This window comes from Lytechinus variegatus, chromosome 9 (assembly GCF_018143015.1).
Source record: "Lytechinus variegatus isolate NC3 chromosome 9, Lvar_3.0, whole genome shotgun sequence".
In the NCBI taxonomy this organism is placed as follows: Eukaryota; Metazoa; Echinodermata; class Echinoidea; order Temnopleuroida; family Toxopneustidae; genus Lytechinus; species Lytechinus variegatus.
Window position 1 is genome coordinate 16,010,101 of NC_054748.1, and position 22,789 is coordinate 16,032,889.

Below are 22,789 nucleotides of genomic sequence, written 5' to 3' on the forward strand. Positions count from 1 at the left end.
TGTTCGTAAGTTAAAAATGACTTATAAGAACAACTGGAGAACCCTTCTTGTGTGCTATATAATCACGAATGAATATTGAATGGTAACCACAAGTCGTTCTTATCTTACGAACAGCTTTATGAAACGGCCCCAGCTTTCTGGGTTTTTATGCCTTCTTCCATATACATAATTGACATACTGTATTTTATATTCATTGTTTTTGTACTATATTCATGATATTATTGATTTGTATATTCTACATGAAAATGGATGAGATGTCAAACAGAAAAACATTCCATGTTTGACTCAATTTAGCCAAGACCTGAATTGTACTTTGTTATATTCCTACATTGACATATCGCAAATTATATCGCGTTTCTGGTCTTGTAGCAAGTTTGAAGAACATTGCAACTTTTTGTGCGGTGACCGAAAATAAACTCTTGATGTAAACAAATAAAAAGAAATTGAGCATGTTTTGTTATAATTATGGAGGCAATGTCGAGATATGAATAGGCTGTTCAGTACGTAGGTGTATGCTTAGTTACCATTATTTTCATGATTAGTTTGCGCCTACCCACACACTTGAAGGTCAACTCCACCCCTGAAAATTTTGACGGGGGGGCACTTACATTGACGATTGGATACCATGCGCGACCAGAAAAAACAAACGTTAAAAGGGTGTCTTTTTCAAGATAGGGCACGCTACGTACGTAACGTAATAAGGGTGTCAAAAGCACTAAAATAATGAAAGAAGGTGTCTATTTTCGCAAGGAAGGCTACGTGTTTAGGGTCAAATTTGCGAGGGTATAAAAAAAATTAATAACTATTTTGTTTTATAACGGAAGTAATATTTGCCCCAAGAGTCAACACTACGTGTTTAGAGTACGATTTGCGCGAGGAGTGGGAGGTGGGGCTGTACTAAACCCAATGATCATGTAGGTAAAGGTAAAACTGACGACCGACGTCTGTGACTTAACAATAGAAATATCGCTGTACTTGTTTAGGGATTCAATTTAGGGAATACTTGCCAAAAGTATCGTTTTGTTTCGAATACTTGTTAAGGGTATATAGGGTTTCACACGCCAATACTTGTTAAGGGGTGCATTTTCAGAATATGGAAAATACGTGTTTAGGGTGCTTTTCGAGACCCCATGGTCGCGCATGGTATCCACTCGTCAATGGAAGTGGCCCCTCTGGGGAATAATAGAGAAAAATCAAGCTAGCATTACACTGAAAATTTCATCAAAAGCCGATGTGATTTAAGAAAGTTATGACATTTTAAAGTTTCGCTTATATTTTTCAATTCAATTCAATTTCACAAAACAGTGGAATGCACAATGCAGTGTCATGAAAATGAGTCAGTTGATGATGTCCATCACTATATTTCTTTTGTTTTTTATTGTTTGAATTATACAATATTTATTTTTTTACAGATTTGACAATAAGGACCAAGTTTACTGAAACATTTAGTATTAAGTAATGCTAATTCCACATGTTCAGCCAGGAATTAATCATTGTTTGACGTGACGATGTGGAGAAAATTATACTATTTCAAATAATAAAACACAAAAGAAATAGTGAGTGGATGACCTAGCTCATCGGTTTCCTCATTTGCATACCGACCGAGATGTGCATATAACTGTTTTGTGAAATCAAGCGAACTTTAAAACATCATAACTTTCTTATTTTACATCCGATTTTGATGAAATTTTCAATGTTATGCTTGTTTGATTTTTCTCTTTTTATCCAAATCATCTTTTTGTTGGGGTGGACTTGTCCTTTAATAAAAACGCCAATTTTGCTCCCTTCGAATGTAATGGGGGGGGGGGGTCCTTTTGGGGTGCACCATGATTATTGCAGTATTATGATTCCACTAAACTACATTTTTTTTCATACCCTAAAAAGGGTGTGCATGGTTGTATATAAGGTGTGTCCTTTTCACTTACACCCTAGGTGCAAACCTGCGACCAAAGTGACAATGCTTATGCTTGAATTAACCGTGTGTTTATTCTTTTGATAAACACTAGTATATTCAAATATGAACCATGATTGTCCAGATTTTAAGATCTATAAGGTTAATGGTATCTAAACTTTGTATTTTCTACTATAATTATTAAGTATAACCGTGTTTGAATAATAGTAATAATAATAATAAAAATAATAATAACGGTTTATTTACCCAGGGTATAATTAGCCACTTCAGTTCCGAAAACTGTTCTCTCAGCGGGCCTTGCTATTATAACAATATACTGTCTGGCGTGTATATAAGTGCATGGACCTATATAGGTCCATGATAAGTGTTATAATGATTTATGTATTGAGGTACCAACTGGTTGAAAGATGATGAAAAGTACACAGTCACAATGATTTTTTTTTAATAATTGTACTTATGTATGAGTAATAAAAGTGGTAAACATCACAAAATATTAAACAGAAGATTTGTTTCAACAACTTTATTTAGTGTGAATTAATGCAAATCCTGTAAATGTATAAGAACGTCACTTTTATGAGGTAAAAGAAGAAGATGAAGAGGATTAAGAGAAGAAGGAGAAGAAGATGAGGAGGAAGAGAAGAAGAAGGAGCAAGAAGAAGAAGAAGAAGAATAACAATGAGAAGAAGAGAAAAGTAGAAGAAGATGATAATGATGGAGATGACAAGCTTGAAAATGATTGTGATGATTAAGATGATGATGCATGGTAATAAAGATGGAGATGGTGAAAACAGTCATGGAAATTATATTGAAGAAGAAGATGACGATGGAGTGATGATGACGTCGATGGGATGACGATGATGATGATGATAAGAAGATGATGATGAGGAGGATAATGATATGATGATGACAATGATTATTGTGATGACGTCGATGGGATGATGATGATGATGATAAGATGATGATGTTGATGAAGATGATGGGGATAATGATCAATGATGGTGATGATGATGATGAAGATGGTGCTGATGAAGATGATGACGACGAAGAAGAAGTTGCAAATAATGAATATAAAAATGAAGATGATCAATAATTTTAATGATTATATAACGATAATGATGATGATATGATAATGATGACGATGAAGGTGAATTAAAGAAGAGAATCAAGATAATTATTGGCCATGTTGGCCGACTTTTTTATAGAAAAAAAAGCTATTGAAGACAATGATACAACTGACTAGTTTATATTTATCACCTCAAATTTACTGTTCTCCGAGGGGAATATTGGTATTTCAAAGAGCAATTATAAAATAAAATTAAATAGGGCCTGTTAAATGTTATGGTTTCGTAATCATGGATATTGACATTTGAAAGATTGCTTTATCTCCAAACCGCTGGCAGTGGATATATGGGGCATGCATGTAGACACTAATTCTTCAAACTATATCTAGGCCTATTTCAATTTAAAAAAGAGGACCAATCAACTTTTTTCAAAACATGTTGAATATAAATATATAGGCAAAATTTTAAATGGCAGAACAAAATGGTTGTTATCTGTAAAATAAAAAACAAGTTTTGCACCTGATAGATTTTTATTTGTGTTGATCAAGTTTATTTTGGTCAACATTATAGATAGGGATCGCCGAAGGGGGGGGGGGTAATACGAGTCACTTTGCACCGGGCCGGCTCCTCAAGAATCGGACTCCTATGGGTGTGTCTGGTATTGCAGTCTCTTTGGACTCGACGGATACACGCAAATTTCCATTGCATTCAGTGAAGACACAGAGAATTTCGAAATCGAATCATTCAATTTCGATTTTGAGCTGCTATGTTAGAGCATGCACTGGGACAAAACTCAATAACGCTTTGATTTAGCTTCTCCAGAAAAAAAGAAAAGTTTTGATTGATTGTCGGAGATTGCGATTCCCGGATGCGGAACAATAACAGAGTTGTTCACCTAGCTGGCGCTCCTGCTCCCGGTGTAGAGTGTTGTAAGGTAAGCTTGTGCAAAGACCGAGCTGTGACAGTGTGAGTAGGGGAGATTAATTTGGACTTCACAAACAGCGAAATGTAAGTTTTCGTCACATTCTTTTTGCTTCTGATATGATATTTTTCAATATCCTGATGTTCATTGTGTGTTACTCTAGATTTGATTGATCGTGTTAATTGACATTTCGGGAGTATTGAGTGCTCGAGTTGTTTAATTTTGCATGCACCTGTGGCCCGCTTTTCCGGACCTGTTGCATTGCAGAGCAAGCACCATCCGTTGCGCCACTCCGCCTCCGCTGACAGACCGTTGGATTTTCGACAGACATCGAGAGCGGACGGGGGTACATGTATGTACATGCACGAGTTTCACTAAAATATTACAAACTACATGTACATCTATTATGTAAATGGCTCCTGGCCATTGTCCCTTAACTTTAATCGTAAATGTTTATATATAAGTACTAATATATAAGTAAGTGGCCTTATTGTGAAATTAGTCACCTCTCTTGTGTGTGTGTCAGTGATACCAATTTTTGTAAAATGTAATACCGTCCTTGGGCTCAAGCAATTAAGCAGGGCTCGTTATTAATAATAGTGGCCCGATGGCCCGGGGCAACCAAAAATGAGAGTCAGGCCACACAAATTCTTTAAAAGCCAACACTTGGTGGCTCGGTTGGGCTCCCAAAGAACTTCTTGATAAATTCTGTTTTATATTGTTTTACTAGGGCCACTAAATTTGCTTTACAGGCCTCCAACAAAGGCTCCAAGTCCAAAAATATGATTGAAATTCATGATTTTGGTGGATCGATTGGCGCTTAGGCCACCAAGAAAAAGAGTAAGTGTGGAGCCTTGAATTAAGTCTAACGTTATTATTCACTTGGTCATGTCTTTTGGATGGTGACGTTAAAGATTGGTCTCAGACGTAAATAATCATATCTGATTGATACACATCTGACACACACACACATCAATCGTACTGGCTCCTCATTTGCATGAGTGGAAATCAAATGTGCAATGTAGGCAGAGGGCACTTATTCAATGAACAAATAAGTTATGATAATTGTTCAAAGGTTATTTTTTTCATACCTGATTTTGATAAAATTTTCAGTGATTTTTCTAGATCTTTATCTGATTTCATTCCATTTGGAGTGAACTTGGTCATTGAAGAAGACAATGGCATTTTAAGTAGCAACCAATTAGATTAAAAATGTACTAGATGTATTCATGATGTGAAAAGATCCTTGCAATTTTGTAAGTTTTATTTTTTTAACTCGCAGTATCACATTGCATAATCCAAAACTATAAATGTACATAACTAATATGCCAAAACAATCTCCCTGACAATTATAATTCAGCCTGTAAATACTTTAGTTTCCTATTCTAGATTGTGATTGGTCAACTGTCATCATATATGTTTATATTATTTCCTATTCTAGATTGTGATTGGTCAACTGTCATATATGTCCTATTCTAGATTGTGATTGGTCAACTGTCATCATATATGTTTATATTATTTCCTATTCTAGATTGTGATTGGTCAACTGTCATCATATATGTTTATATTATTTCCTATTCTAGATTGTGATTGGTCAACTGCCATCATATACAGTTGTCCTCAAAATTATTCATACCCCTTGTGGAAAAACATTCTTTGGTAGATTCTTTACTTGTAAAAGCTATTGTGATGTAACTTTCTTTGTATCTTTTGTCTGCTTGTTGCTATGCATGATTTGACATATGAGCTGGCAAGTCTTCATTAGCATAATAATAGATAGGGTCAAAAGTTATTTTTTGCACTTGTTCAGAATTATTCATACCCTTGCCAATACCTCAACAAAAATGTCCTTTTATGACAATGCGCATTATTTTCACTGTCTGGGAATGTGCTATTCTTTGTTCTATAGTTATTTCAAGATGTTCCAATGAATTAAATACCAAAGTTGTTAAACAAGCCATTAAACAATGATGAAAAATAGCATCTTTCTAAAAGGGTATAAATAGAGGAAAGCATTCTGGTTATTCTCAGACTCTGATAATCATGGCCAAGAAGAAGGAGCTCAGTGAGGACCTACGGCAACGTCTTGTGAATGCCCACATTGAGGGAAAAGGTTACAAGGCCATTTCAAAGCAGTATGACGTCCCTGTGGCAACAGTCCAGAGCGTAATCAAGAAGCACAAGAGGTACAACACTGTGAAGAACCTTAGTGGGCGTGGCAGGAAGTGCAAGGTGTCCCCTAAACTTGCCAGGAAAATCTGCAGAGAGGTCAACAACAACCCCCGGACCACAACCAAGGCCCTACTTGAAACGCTTGACCGGTCAGGGACGAAGGTGTCCCGGTCCACCATCGAGCGAGTCTTGCACAAAGGAGGCCTCCATGGACGCAGGCCTCGGAAGACACCATTGCTCAGGAAGAAACACCTGAAGGCTCGACTGGCCTTTGCTAGAGGTCATCTGAAGCAAAATCCAAGCTTTTGGTCAACCATCCTGTGGTCAGATGAGACGAAGTTGGAGTTATTTGGCCATATGGATGTTGAATACGTCTGGAGGAAGAAAGGGGAAGCATACAATCCAAAGAACACTGTGCCAACCGTCAAGCATGGTGGTGGGCACATAATGCTATGGGGATGTTTCTCTTCCAGTGGCACAGGGAACCTCGTTAGAGTCAAAGGAATCATGAAAAAGGAGGATTACATCCAGATCCTTGATGAGAACTTGAAGGAATCTGCCGAAAAACTCCAGCTTGACCCCAACTGGAAGTACCAACAAGACAATGACCCAAAGCATACCGCCAAGCTGGTGAAGAAATGGTTCAAGGACCATGATGTCAACGTCCTAGAATGGCCAAGTCAGAGTCCTGACCTGAATCCGATCGAGAACTTGTGGCGAGACCTGAAAGTCAGAGTGATGGCTAGGAACCCGACCAACCTGCATGACCCAGCTTGAGGCCTACGCCAAGGAAGAATGGGCCAACATCCCGCAGGAGACGTGCAGGAAGCTTGTGGACACTTACAGGAATCGTCTAGAAGCAGTCGTAAAGAACAAAGGCTATGCTATTGACTATTAATGAAAGACATTGGACTCAGAAAACCTAGGGTATGAATAATTTTGAACATGACATTGTTTGAATATCTATGAATAAAATACCCCTGAAAAGAGAAATTTCTTGAATTGTGCATTGTTGTTATTCTTTCACTAGTAGGTCACACATAAATCATAGAGAAACTTGATAAAATGCATTCATTTCATCACAAACATGAAAAATCACAAATATCAACAAGGGTATGAATAATTTTGAGGACGACTGTACATGTATGTTTATATTATTTCCTATTCTAGATTGTGATTGGTCAACTTACATCATATATGTTTATATTATTTCCTATTCTAGATTGTGATTGGTCAACTTACATCCTATATGTTTATATTATTTCCTATTCTAGATTGTGATTGGTCAACTGTCATCATATATGTTTATATTATTTCCTATTCTAGATTGTGATTGGTCAACTGTCATCCTATATGTTTATATTATTTCCTATTCTAGATTGTGATTGGTCAACTGTCATCCTATATGTTTCTATTATTTCCTATTCTAGATTGTGATTGGTCAACTGTCATCATGTGTTGTTGTGCCATTGCCTGTGTCAAGTGCTTCCTGTACTTCCTAGATATCCTGTTTTTGGTAAGTAAAAAACAACATTTCCAGACAAATTAAGAGCTTTATTGTTCGTATTCTATTTTTGAAAATGTCTTTATTTGTATATTACTTTGTATTCATCCTATTTGTTTTTATTTACCGGTATTTGATATTGTTATTTTTCTTGTTTGAATTTTTAAAAATAATTTATCATTATTATTATTATTATTGTAATATTTTTGTGGGGGTATACTAAACGTGTTGTGAGATACTAAGAGTAAGAGGCACATGTATACAAACAGTGGCGGATCCAGGATTTTCCAAAAGGGGAAGGGGGTACATTTTCCTAAAGAAATATTTGTCAAGCAAAAAACAATACAAAAAACAGACGGTTTTTACAAAAAAATTCAGGATAAATCGTGTACGAAAAAGTGTGACAAGCGAAAAAAACACACGCACAAAAAAAGGTCTTCTCTTTCAAGGGGGGGGGGGGGGATTTTTACATTACAAAGTTTAATTGTGCCTTTCAAAGGGGGGGGGGGTTACGGGCTGGATTTGCCCCCCTCCCTGGATCCGCCAGTGCACCTGGACCATCTTGCCTTGGAATCAAGGCGTGGCAAGTTTAACCTATCTGACACTAATACCAACCAATTGGAGCTACCTACCAGGAAAAAATATATATTTTCAGGAGCTACTTTTCACAACTCTCTGTGTAAATCTGGGGCCGATTGCACGAAAGGGTCTTTCCAAGGACCGTCTTTGGTGTCGCCCATCTTTTATGATACGCTATAAGCGGGGTGTTTCTGAAATTTATGATAAAGAATAAGATTCGTTAGCTTGCTTTTAAATCAAATTTTATACAATTTCATGATATATTACATAATTTTATAAACAAATATTTTGTTTATTTTAACGGACGAATGAAATATGTTTGCAGATTTATTTAAAATGCGTTTCACATGGCGCATCATAAAAGATGGGCGACACGAAAGACGGTCCTTGCAAAGACCCTTTCGTGCAATCGGCCCCTGCAATATTGGACAAGCTTTAACATTGCAATGATTGGGGATTTTCCAGGGGGTTCTTTCTGAGTTTCAAGGACCCTTGAGCATATGGGGGCTACGCTGTAAATTGCCCCAAGCCCCCGTACATTCTTTTTCCAGAGCACTGCTTTTTAATTCTTAAAAAGAGGTGTTTTTCATACATTATGTAGTGTCTTGCACAAGTTGAACGCACCGCTTCAAGTTTGAGAACATATCATTATGTGAAAACAGTGAAATTACGACTCATAATTCCCTTTGAATTTACCTTAAACTTGAAATAACCCCCTCCTCCCAATATGCTATTATGACTGAAATCTTATATCAATTTTTATGGCCAAACATTTGTCTTTAGTCTCGTTCTTCGTGATTCACAGAAGAATAGAGATAGGGCATACTTTCTCATCATTTTGACGACCCAAAAATCTTGCATCAATTGTTAGCCAGTCTGTAAACTGTCAATATTTTCCAAAATTACTTTTTCAGTTTCAAACCGAAACTTTGTGTTTTTGAAAAGGAGAAGTTCACCTGGACTGAAAATTGGTTTTAAAAGCAGAAAAACAAAATATCGGTGTTAAAGATTTAGCAAAAATCCATCAAAATATCCCCAGATGAAGATTATATAAAAAAACGGATTTATAGAGTTTTTCATTTTTTTATCTTGTGATGCAAGCAGCTCCCTCATGGTCGCACTTTATAAGTTGGGTATGCAAAAAGGGTGGCGGATGAACAATTTTCCACACTACATCACAGAATCTTGACCAAATTTATTGAGTAAGATCTCATTTTGTAGTAAGAACTATTCTTTAGGCTAAATATTATACTATAAATTAGAATAATCAATACAATATCAGGAACAAAAACTATAGCACATTAAGTGTGAAGGAATAGGGGTGGTGGAGCCGGTGGATGCGGTGAATGATAGAATATTAATTAAACTTAATTGATTAAACTTAATGTAATATGTAATATGACTGTCAATCTAATATTTCTAGGCAGTTAAAAAGCAGGGAACAACTAAATGTCATAAAAAATTTACAATTTTGAAAATATGCAGGAATGAAAAAAGTGTATTAAGTCCATAAAATGCCATTCTTTTCAGAAAATTGAAAATTGTTTTACTTCAATACAAGGGCATTCATACATGTACACTGTACATGTAATATTTAATCAACCACATGATCCACTTGCTATATATGCATAGCTATACGTAAAATATTTCAGTAATCCATTAAAAAATGGAAATTTATGGATTTTTTTTACAGGCCTTTAGACCAACAGCAACTTGTAATTTACAGTACTACAGCATCACAAATTCGAAATAATTTGAAAGGAATCTTGTCTTAAGTTCTTTAATGGATTTTTGTCAAACCTTCACCAAGATTTCTCTCTCTCTCAAAATTGCTCCATAACATGATTTTGTGTACAAAGTCAATGTAAATTGAGTTTTCTTGTATACATATAAAGATATGATTACATGTATTTACATTGTATACTATCATCAGCTGAAATTAATTGATTTTGGGCATAATTTTTTTTCAAGAAAACTCTATTATGAATTGACCCCCCCCCCCGAAAAAAGAAAGAAAAAAAAATACTTAAGAAATTCATAAAACAATATGCATAAATTTATAAGAAATTTATTTTCAAACCAGGATTTTTTAATTCGTAATTGTTAGCAATTTGTATACAAATATTTGCACCAAAAATTAACATTCAAGGAGCTTTTTTTGTGAATTACAGCATAACCGGGGGTACGCTTATAAAATTAGCATTGGAAAAATTTACCATACATCCTTGTAGATTACATCCCACACTATTATTATGTCAATTTTCATGGCATTTGCATGATTGGCAATTTCAAAGGGGGGTGATTTAACCACCCCCCACCTTAGAAGCCCGGCCTGATTAGGATTAAACTGAATGGCCCTTAAAAAATATTAATTGATATTACAAACTACCTACAATTTAAAGCAAAGAATGACCCAGGTAAAGTTGTGGTGGATGTACAGACCAGTTCGTAGTTACTTAATGGACAATTTTGGTCAAATGACCTTTCATTTCTTTCATTATGATAGGCAGATTTCAAAACAAGATATTACATAAGCTTGCCTTACATAGCAGGATGAAGAAATTGAATAGACCAGGTGACTAGAATAGCACACCCACACCAATGAACACTTTATGAAGGTATGAATGCATATCATAGCATGTTGCACAATGTACTTGGCAAGGCAGATTTCAAAACAAGATATTACATAAGCTTGCCTTACATAGCAGGATGAAGAAATTGAATAGACCAGGTGACTAGAATAGCACACCCACACCAATGAACACTTTATGAAGGTATGAATGCATATCATAGCATGTTGCACAATGTACTTGGCAAACAGTGAAATACCAGTCGTTCGTGGACGAATTGTTGCTTTCTTGTGGATGTAAATGAATACCACTATTCAAAAGAATATATGAATAATCAAGACATCAAAGTTGGTGCTTATCTCATTAGATTTTAAACCACCATGTCACTTTAGTACAAATGACCTTCCTTTGATCATGCATATAATGTTTTGATCATGCGCAGAAAGGAACTACGAACTGGCTTATTGCATGAAGGTTGGTTGGGTCTATGTACATGTAGAGAATGCAATACCAATGCTCTATACATGTAGAATTTTAATAGTAACCATTCATTCTGCTTCATTGGAAGCACTGAAAGAAATTCCAACCTCTGCCTAAGAAAACAAGTCGACCGTTTCCCCTGTAAATAATAGCTGTAAAAAAAAATCCTTGAGTCTAACATTGAAGACTGCTTTGGTTGTGAAACTACTAGTTGAAAAAGCTAATTGCTTTTAGTGCAGGTGTTTCCATGGAGACTTGCCAGAATTGTGGTTCTTGTTTAATAATTGTCAAGTGCGATAGTTTTCAAGGACATTTCTCAAAAGATCAATGTGGTTTGATAGTACAGTTTTAACAATTCCTTCAGTTCACCTTTTTTTTTATTTCAGCCCACATTAAAAGTTGCTGATTTTTAAAGACATTACAGGGGCCGTGGAAGCGGGGGGGGGGGGGGGGGGGGGCTGTGGATTCAGCCCCCCTTTTTTTCCAAGACTGTGTGAAAATTTGTTTGTTATTTTAAAACAGGGATTTGACGGTTCCCAACTCATTGCCAGCTTAATGATCTTTTTGATTATTTTCATTCATTATCTACCCCCCATATTAGAGTCAAAGTGGGAACATTTTCTCTCTCCCTCTTCTGATGTTTATATGTGTAGGCCTCTGCATCTGTATCATTTTTTTTTGGGGGGGAGGACAAGATTGTGGTCACTTCTGTGTACATTTCAGTATGAAATGGTTTTCAAATTTTAAAAAAATAATTTTTAGCTAGATAGGCAAAGAAATAGAGTCAATACAAGAGCAAAATATTTAGACGTAAAAGTGTTTGAGTAAATGATGATTAGGAGCCCGTTTCATAAAGGACAACTTTGCCATAATTGCAATTACCATGGCAACAGGGCTCAGCAGCCAATCAAAATCTAAGTTGCCACATGGTTGTTGCCATAATGGCAAAGTTACAACAGTTGCAACTCGTTATTAAACGGGCCCCAGGTTATTCTTAAAATGCACATGAGATCAAAGGATATGCATACATACTTTGTACAATGTCAAGTGCTATCAAATTTTTTCATTCTCACTTCTTTTTTTTCAATTTACATTTTGATTGATATTTCACTCAAATTCATAGTGTCAAAGTTGGTGTTGATAGGGAGTCCATTCTTTTTTAATGATTGCCCATGGTTTTCTTCCCATATATTTAATGAGTAGATTAGATTAGATTTATTTATTCTGTTCAACAAAATGATATATAAAATTTGAAGTACATGTTCAAAATAATATTATTTCAATGACATTTCTTAATTGAACGTAGGGACTTGCTATTTAAAGGAAAGCATAAAAGGCAAGTCCCTTAACTTAAAATTTTCAATACTGATTAACATAAACTACATGTATATCTAGGGCAAGTCCAAGAATTCGCGCGTGTTACGTATGGGACATTTCAGAGGCTTTAATGACCTGAAAAATAGTGTTAAATGACTTTGATTAGATTGAATACCCTCATGATGGTAGACATCTAGGAGAAGAATAATCATGCAAAAAATGGTGACATATGACCTTGACCTTTTAGAGAGAAAAGATGGGCTGTTACGTATGGGACGCAGAAAAAAGACAACTTTTGAAACATTTTTTTCAAGTTGAGAATTCTCTGAAAGTATTTCATTTGACAACTTGTAACTTAGTGTGATAGAAGTCACAATACTCTAGTATATCTAAGGCAAGTTTCATGTCATAAGCCAAATCCCTCTAATTACAGATTCTAATTAAACAAATTAATGACATGTTACATATGGGACAGTTACGTATGGGACATTTTGTCCCCATAGAGAACGTACACAATTTTCCCCATAATTAAAAGAATTGAAATAATTTAAATTATGGAAATAACAAAAGAGTTTCTTTCTTTTAAAATGTTCTATTGAGACATATTTGATATGACTGAAGAGGAAATTAGTCATTTCAATATTTTTTTTCTTGTTTTTCATGGTTTCATGAATTTCTTATGTATTTCTATTGTTTTCGTATTTTTCCATTTTCACAATTTTTTTGCTTCAATTGTTTTCATTAATCAGTATTCATAACAAATCAGTCTTTAAAAACTAAAGAAAAGGTAAATAATCACTTTTTAGAGCACTGTTGACATTTGTTTTTCTCCATTCACTTTGTACACAAATCTCCCCATTGACTTAGTGTGTAAATGTCCCATACGTAACATGTTGTCCCATACGTAACAATTTTTTAATTAACTTTTAATTAAAAAGTAAACTCTATTTTTGAAACTTTTTGGGGTATAACATTTTCATACTTTATAAATTAGAACCTCCCAGAGAAGCAACAATACAAGTATTGTATTATGAGAAATAACTTAAAAAAACATCCTCAAAATGTTACGTATGGGACATTCCATCCTTGGACAAGACCTAATTTGCATAATTAATTAGATGACACCACTTTTTTTCCCCCAAAAGTAATAAGATGTTAGGGGGTCCATGTCCCACCTATGACTAAATCTCACAAGTTTTCTTTTTATTTTCTATGAGTTTTTATAATTGTCCCATACATAACGCCCATTTTACCAATTATGCAAATTAGAATAAATATGCATATCAAATTTTTCTTAATGAAATTTTGAAATTCAACATTTGGGCTTTCTTACCCCACCAAAGATAACTTCTTAAATTAAAGATGAAATTTGGCCTTCTAGGGTGACCTTTTCTTGGACTTGCCCACTACAAGAGACGGACAGAAAACAAGCTTAAAATAAGAAAATACCAAAATAAAGCGAATAATCAACAACAAAAAATAAAAAGTAATTCAGATAATAATTACATGTACAATGATAATAGTAATGATAGATTTAAAAGAGTATTTCGAAAATATTCCTAAACCCACTTTATACTGTAGGGCTAAATTGCGACCTTATCAAATTATTCATCTTGGCCTATACATGTAAGTGTTGAAACAGAAACCACAACGCTCAATGAAAATATGCCGTTCTCAAAAGAAATTGAAAAGAAATGATAAAATGAGTAAAGGGGGTGTGAGAATTGTGGCAGGCTTTTGAATCGTAACTGTGTAAACATTGAAAAAACATTGAAGAAAAGATGTGTCAAGTTTTCTTTCATTGTCCTTTGTCACTTTTCACAGTCAAGGTCAATATCATACTGGAATCCATCAATGATGTTTCAATTTAAACCTTTTTATTTTCCCAAATTCTGGTAATAGTATGCACTTGTGCATTTATGCTCAAAATTTACTGTACCTTAAAGGAAATTTTTCATATTTAGTGTTGAATGTAGACAGCAAAACTAATGCAGTGTTCGGCGAGCCCAGAGAAAAAAAATATTGAATATAATATTTTATCACTAGACTTCACAATGAAATTTGCAGAACTTGAGTTTGATTTTCCCAAATTCCAACATGTGCAGTTATGCTCCAAATTTACCTGTACCAAAAAATGCACTCCTTCATGCTGAGTGTTGAATGTAGACAGCAAAACTAATGCACAGCAAGCCCAGAGAAACAAATTGAAAGTGATATCCATCCATCAACCACCCATCCATCCATTCACCCATCCATCCACCCCCATCCACCCACCCATCCATCAATCCATCCATCCATCCTTCCATCCACCCACCCCATCCATCCACCCACCCACCCACCCCATCCACCCACCCACCCCCTCCATCCACCCACCCACCCCCATCCATCCACCACCCACCCCCATCCATCCACCACCCATCCATCCATTCACCCATCCATCCACCCCCATCCACCCACCCATCCATCCATCAATCAATCCATCCACCCATCCATCCACCCATCCATCCACCCATCCATCCACCCACCCACCCCCATCCATCCACCCATCCATCCATCCATTCACCTATCCATCCATCCACCCACCCATCCATCCACCCCCTATCCACCCATCCATCCTTCCGTCCATCCATCCATTCACCTATCCATCCATCCATCAACCCACCCATCCACCCACCCACCCCCATCCATCCACCCACCCACCCCCATCCATCCACCCACCCACCCCATCCATCCACCCATCCATCCATCCATTCACCCACCCACCCCATCCATCCACCCATCCATCCATCCATTCACCTATCCATCCATCCACCCACCCATCCATCCACCCCCTATCCACCCATCCATCCTTCCGTCCATCCATCCATTCACCTATCCATCCATCCATCAACCCACCCATCCATCCACCCATCCATCCACCCATCCATCCATCCATTCACCTATCCATCCAACCATCCACCCACCCATCCATCCACCCCCTATCCACCCATCCATCCTTCCGTCCATCCATCCCATCCTTCCATCCTATTAAAGTGATGCTATAGAAAATATGAAAATGTCTATAAACAGTGCCCGGGGAAACAGTGTAGCATGTTCATGAGCTGCAAATCTTTATCCATTATTTTAAGCATTACTATAAGTTATCATTGTCATTTTCATTTGAATAAATATAATTAATAAATGAAAAATGAAAATGATTTGTCTTTTTCTTGTATTTACACAAAAACTATGATGTTTGTTCTTCTGCAGCTTTCAGGTATCGGATTATTCATCACCGGCATACATGTGCTGGTTGGAGTGACGTCAGGGACGTACGCGTCCCTTCTACCGAGCATCTCGTACATGCATGCAGCGTACGTCCTCATAATTCTCGGTATATTCATCGTGGTGGTGGCTATCATCGGATGTATTGCAGCTGTGAGGGAGGGAGTCTGCTGTCTCCTTACGGTAAGCGCAAGGTTTAGATTTTTAGTCACTCGTAAAATCAAATCGGAAAATCTGTTTTGGTTCTTCCAATGTTAAATCTTGGTGACACTACTACCGTGTTTACACATTGACTCGGCTCGGGTGTTGAATCCGCGAGCCGGGTTGAACACTGCGAAGAAGGGATCAGAGATCGCGTTTATACGTACATATAAAAAGGCGAGTTCAACACGGCTCGCGGATCTCGAACGGAAGAAGAATTATGACGCGGGAAATTCACCGCCGGAATCGAATCTTGTCCGTGCGAACAACAACAATGCCAAAAGTGAAAGCGCGCGCAGTGACCTGGTCAAGAGAGTTCGACACGGCTTTCTGTTTACACACGAAAAAATTGCCGAGTCTGACTCGGCTCGCGGGTTGAAACCTACGATTTTGGCGGATCAAAAAAGCCGTGTTCGACACGGCTCGCGGATCACACTGATCGCGTTTACACAGCATAAAATTGCCGTGTTGAGCACGGCTCGGGGGTTCGACACGCGAGCCGTGTGTAAACACGGTATACATTTGCTCCAGGCTTTATTTCATCTATGATGTAAGATTAAGATTAGTGTTGCAAACGGGTTTTATAGTACATGTAGGTTTACATGTAGGATAGGGTGTAGTGTTAAATCAAGGGCTTAAGTTGGTAATTCCGCTGTTGTGGGGAATCTACAGCGAAGCAATTGTCGCTGTCCAGAGCAAATGTCATGGAACCAAAATTTCATTTGCAAAACAAAATTCATGTTTTTGATTTTTGTCTCACCTGCATAGCAGAGTGAGACTATAGGCGCCGCTTTTCCGACGGCGGCGGCGGCGTCAACATCAAATCTTAACCTGAGGTTAGGTTTTTGAAATGACATCATAACTTAGAAAGTATATGGACCTAGTTCATGAAACTTGGTCATAAGGTTAAGCAAGTATTACTGAACATCCTATCAGAATTTCATGTCACATGACCAAGGTCAAAGGTCATTTAGGGTCAATGAACTTAGACCATGTTGGAGGAATCAACATCGAAATCTTAACCTGAGGTTAAGTTTTTGAAATGTCATCATAACTTAGAAAATATATGGACCTAGTTCATGAAACTTGGACATAAGGTTAATAAAGTATCACTGAACATCCTGCATGAGTTTCACGTCACATGACCAAGGTCAAAGGTCATTTAGGGTCAATGAACTTTGGCCGAATTGGGGATATCTGTTGAATTCCCATCATAACTTTGAAAGTTTATGGATCTGATTCATGAAACTTGGACATAATAGTAACCAAGCATCACTGAACATTTTGTGCAAGTTTCAGGTCTCATGATTAAGGTCAAAGGTCATTTAGGGTCAATGAACTTTGGCCGAATCGGGGGTATCTGTTGAATTACCATCATAACTTTGAAAGTTTATTGATCTAGTTCATTAAACTTGGACATTAAAGTAATCAAGTATCACTGAACATCCTATGCGCGTTTCAGGTCACATGACCAAGGTCAAAGGTCAATGAACTTTGGCCAAATTGGGTTATCTGTTGAATTACCATCATAACTTTGAAAGTTTATGGATCTGATTCATGAAACTTGTGCATAAGAGTAATCAAGTATCACTGAACATCCTGTGCGAGTTTCAGGTCACATGATCAAGGTCAAAGGTCATGTAAGGTCAATGAACTTTGGCCATGTTGGGTTTTTTTGTTGAATAACCATCATATCTCTGTAAGTTTATTGGTCTAGTTCATAAAAAGTGGACATGAGAGTGACAATGTATCACTAAACATCTTGTGCGAGTTAGAGTAGTTTTCAAAGTCAGCACTGCTGCTATATTGAACTGCGTGATGCAGGTGAGACGGCCAGAGGCATTCCACTTGTTATATTTTCTATGGCAAAATGGAATTTTCATTCCAGATCAAGGTTGAAATACAATTACAGGAACCAAAATTTCATTTGCAAAACAAAATTCATGTTTTTGATTTTTATATTTTCTATGGCAAAATGGAATTTTCATTCCAGATCAAGGTTGAAATAGAATTGCAGGTTTTCTGATACGAAAGTAACCATTTTTTGAAAATGGACTTTCATGACTTTCCCTATTCGATACATTTAGCTTAATATATCCTTCACTTTGTAACATTTTAAGGTATATACATGTAGCAACAGAACCCTTTTTTTTGGGGGGGGGGTACCAAAACTAGAAGTAGGCTTGAGTCGTTGATGTTCGTGCATGTAAGTTCATGAAAATACTGTTCATGTGTGTTTTCTATTAAAAGAAAAGGTGATATTTGATTTCCAAACTGTACAAAATCTGAGCCATCATTCAGGGTATTAAGCATCAAAGACCATGAAATATTTTGACTCACTGTACAGTGCATTGACTCCTCTGTTTGTGCTGTGAACAAGTCTACATTCATATGTATAAGTTTGAAAGTATGCTTGGATGGTTCTACTGTTTGTAGAACTTTTCTGTCCTTGAAGTAATCTGTTGAATTAGTGACTTTTTCTCTCTTTTTTTTCTTGTCTCAGTACTTAGTATCCATATAAGCTATAGAGACATTACACAGACTACATGTACATGTAGCAAGGGAAGTTGCTCAGGGGGCCAGTGTTGTACGCTAATGTTCTACCGAGCAAGAAAAGGGGGTTGGGGTGGCAAGCCTCCTCCCCCCCCCCTTCATTATTCATCAGTTGTCCATTTTTCAAGCAAAATCTGTATTAATTGAATTGTAGAAATGTCCCTTTTTTCAATAGTGTCCAATATGTGAATGATCCGCAGCACTTCAGTAATTACCAGAAAAATTAATTTGATAATGATGCAAGACATTGTGAATCGAGAGTGATAAAAAGGGGAATAATGATAATGATAGAACAGTTTTTATATAGTGCATTACACCTTACAAAAGTCTCAATGTGCGTTAGTAATAACCTTAATAATCATAATGATAATAAAATGATAATGAAAATTGATGATGATGATGATGAAGATGAGAATAATTGATGATGATAATGACGGTGATAATGACAACAATGATGATGAATTAAAGAATGAGAACTGATCAATTTTTTTTCCAAAGTGGGTCAATAATAGAAACATTCAAATTCAAATTCATTTTCATATCTCTTATAATAACAAGGTAATGCATAGTGAGTTAATGCAATAGAGTAAAAACAACAATGACAGTTGTACAATTTAGACCCCAAAATAGCAAAAAAAAAAAACATATAGCAACGAATTGGATGTGAGGGAATAACAAAAAGCCATTGGCCTATCTAGGCTACTCCCGTTTTATATTCATTACTGATAATAAAACAAAACAGTATCTTTCTGAAACAGAGCTGCCAAGTAGTACTGATTTTCAGTATTTAGTACTGAAAAGTGAGAAGAATACTGATAGTTTCATGTAAAATACTGATTTCTAAAGTTTCAGTTGTATGTGTGGTCTTATGGTATTTTTTGAAAATACTGATTTCCTCACCGAAATACTGATTTTCAGCTTAAAAAATACTGAAATGTTCCTTTTCTGGTTGGCAGCTCTGTTTCAATCAACTTTTGAGATTGAAAACAAATATCTCAAAATCAAACCAAATCAGTTGACTGGTAGGACAAAACAACAGCAGTTAAAAGCAACAGTAAAAAAGTATGAAAAAAGGACAGAAACATAGAACATATTAAACAGACAAGCTTATTCAATGTCCCTAATAAAAGACTTGTCATTTTTATCTATTTTTTTTTTCAGTTTTACTTCATGGTTGTGGTGGTGATCTGTTTGGAGGTGTCTGCTATCATCATCGCCTTTGCCGGGCTTCATATGCACGATGACATGACAAGCTATGTGACTGCGAGTATGAAACGAGGGCTATTTTACTATCAAGACGAGAATCATTCGGAGATGAAAGCTGCATGGGACAGTCTGCAACAAGAGGTAAGTTAACAAAGAAATTGCGATTGATACGATTGATCAAAGCTACAAGTATGTGGCTGGGAGCATGGAACAAGGGCTATTTTATTGTCAAGATCTGGGCCCCGTCTTTAAAGAGTTGTGATTGATCTGATCAATCGCAACTATGGAAAGCCTGCAAAGTCAAGATATAAAATGCATGTTTGTTCAAAAAATAATTCTAGGTATGAATGTATATCCATAAATTCATTGATTTCTTGACAATTTGGTGTGTTCTTCTTTTGTAACAAAGGACATTTTGCAAATTTCCTGTAGAAAAAACATGACACTGATGGATTTCCATAGAGATACGATTGATTGGACCAATCGTAACTTTTTGTAAGATGGGGCCCAGAATCATTCTGGGATGAAAACTGCATGGGACAGTTTGCAACAAGAGGTAAGTTTAGAAAGAATTGCGATTGATCCGATTAATCACAGTTACATGTATGTGGCTGGAGTATGAAACAGGCTCTTTTACTATGAAGATAAAAATCATGAAAACTGCATGGGCAAGTCTGCAATAAGAGATAAGTTTTCATGAAATAAAATGTCCACTTCAGTATTTGTATGTACTAGAAATATATGTTTCAAATGAATCCAGCCGTATAAAATTATCAAAAAGAAGATTTTCTGAGAATTCCCTTTCTTTGAAAGGTGCTGAGTGGGGTAGCTGCTAACAAATACACCGTGGACATTTTAAAGGTTGCTAATACATGCAGGGTAGATGCTGATTGTTGAAAGTCATGTTTCTTTCATAATTCCTGAACAGGTTGAATGCTGCGGTGTGAACGCACCTACCGACTGGGAGATTACCGGGGGATTCCCGCCGGGTGAGGTGCCCGAATCGTGCTGTAACGGTCCTGATGGCGCTTGTACTAGCTACTACATGGAGGTATGAAAGCAATCTCATAGCATCATCGATTACAGATAAAATTTACTTGTGTTTTCATTTTGAAAGGATTGATGTTAAAGTGATTGGTTAACATTGGTTTGACTTTTAAAAAATCTGAGCTAGAAGGTCACACTTGTCACCTGTGTCTGTGATGTTACAAAAATAGAACCCAGAAAATATTTAGTTCGAAAATCATTATTTAGTGCTTCAAAAATTGAAATATAAAGTGACCGGAAACACCATCTTAATTTCATCCCATACACTTATGTGTACTATTTAGGCATCTATAAGACACCTATTTACATAATCGGGGTTTGCCTTGTAGTTTTAGCTTTTCATTCTCAATAATGGTTGTTTTCAGGGTTTACTAGTTCTAATAAATGCACTTGTACACATGTTTCATCTTGGTTTGAGAATTTTTTAAATCGGCTGCTCACAAAGTTAAACAATACCTTTAACCCTTTAAAACTGAGTTCATGAGGTTATATTGTACATGTATCTAAGGCCCCCATGGACCGATTCTCACCAAATTTTGGAAGTGGGGTTTTTCATCATGCTCTATACCAGAATAGCATATAAAAATAATTTTTTTTTTACATCATCACTTCGGTACTCTATGGTATATGGACAGTCAGAATATTGAATGAAAAACAACATTTGACAAATGGAGGTTTTATGTAAATTGGGTGATTTCAAGTTCAGTGTTGACTTTTTGGTGTTGGTGTTAGGTCAATTTTTACACGATTATAACACCAAAAATAACATGAAGATGGTCCGGAAAAGTCACTCACTGGTTGTTGAGATGTCAATCATGTGATCTGGATCAGTTTGACCAAATCTTAATTGGTTTTGGAGCTAGGGGAAGGAAACCAAATATCAACACTAACACCAACACCAAGGCCAACACCGGACTTGAAATCACCCAATAGTTTTCATATTTTGATGTACTCTTCTACAGGGTTGCCAGGAGTACATACTGATGACGCTAGAGGATTGGTTGCTTTTGATTGGAGTGGTCTGTATCGTCTTTGTCATCATACAGGTTTGTGAAACTCTTTCTAGTTATAAACACTATGAACGACCAATAAAGGGTCTGGGGTCATTTTCACAATGGACTTACAACAGTAACTTTGCCGTTATGGCAGTGCTCAGCTGCCAATCGAAATAATGGTTTCGATAATTCTTGCTAGCGGCGATAACCAAAAATGGATTTGCCATTCATTTTGTGTACTGAATAAAAAATTCTACTTCTTGTTCACTGATGTGTGACCCAACAATTTTCAATAAGGATTCATACCCCAAATTATTGTATAAAACAAATAATGCACTAGTGAAGTCAATGATTTTAGTGGAAATGTAGGCATTGCGTGTACATGTATGCTTAATGATGTGCAAAAACACTTTAATCTATCCACTCATACAGAAATACCCTCAGGTTTGCTGCATGCCAGTAGCACATGCTCAGCTGTGCATCATTTGTTGTATGATTCATCATAGTTCTTTCTATTTGTCCCTGTAGATCCTGCTGGTCTGGTTCATATTGATCCTGTTCTTCAAGCTTCACAGAGGAAGTAAATACTGCTGTGGGTGTGGCGTCTACTCTTCCGTCAAGGAACATGATTAGTCTTCTTCCAAAGAGCATATTAATTAGTCTTCCTTCATGAACCAGTGTGGCCCTTATTCCTTTATGATAGCTGATTTTGACCATGGCTTACATGTATTATGCAGGAAGATTGTACAAACTCAATCAACTCAAAATTCAGTACAGAACCAATTAATAATAATAATGGGCATTTATATAGCGCCATCTATCATATCTAGAAGTATTCTATTCCAAGGCTCGATATTATTATTATTACTCTGGATTTAGCTCGAGCTGCCTTTCAGCGCTCATGCATTCAAGGAATTGATCATGCCGGGTACCCATTCATCTCACCTGGGTTGAGTGTAGCACAATGTGGATAAATTTCTTGCTGAAGAAAATTACACCATGGCTG

At 36.5% G+C, this 22,789-nt stretch overlaps 1 protein-coding gene across 1 annotated transcript; it reads left to right on the top strand.

Annotated features, from left to right (window-relative positions):
• The first annotated feature begins 3,907 nt into the window (after positions 1–3,907).
• Positions 3,908–22,706, top strand: LOC121421543 (tetraspanin-9-like). Its single transcript, XM_041616285.1, has 7 exons — positions 3,908–3,981; positions 7,498–7,583; positions 15,767–15,964; positions 19,697–19,882; positions 20,670–20,792; positions 21,751–21,834; positions 22,312–22,706. Exons 2-7 carry the CDS (start codon positions 7,521–7,523, stop codon positions 22,414–22,416), a joined length of 759 nt encoding a protein of 252 aa, XP_041472219.1. The 5' UTR covers positions 3,908–3,981; positions 7,498–7,520; the 3' UTR covers positions 22,417–22,706.
• The last annotated feature ends 83 nt before the right edge of the window (positions 22,707–22,789 follow it).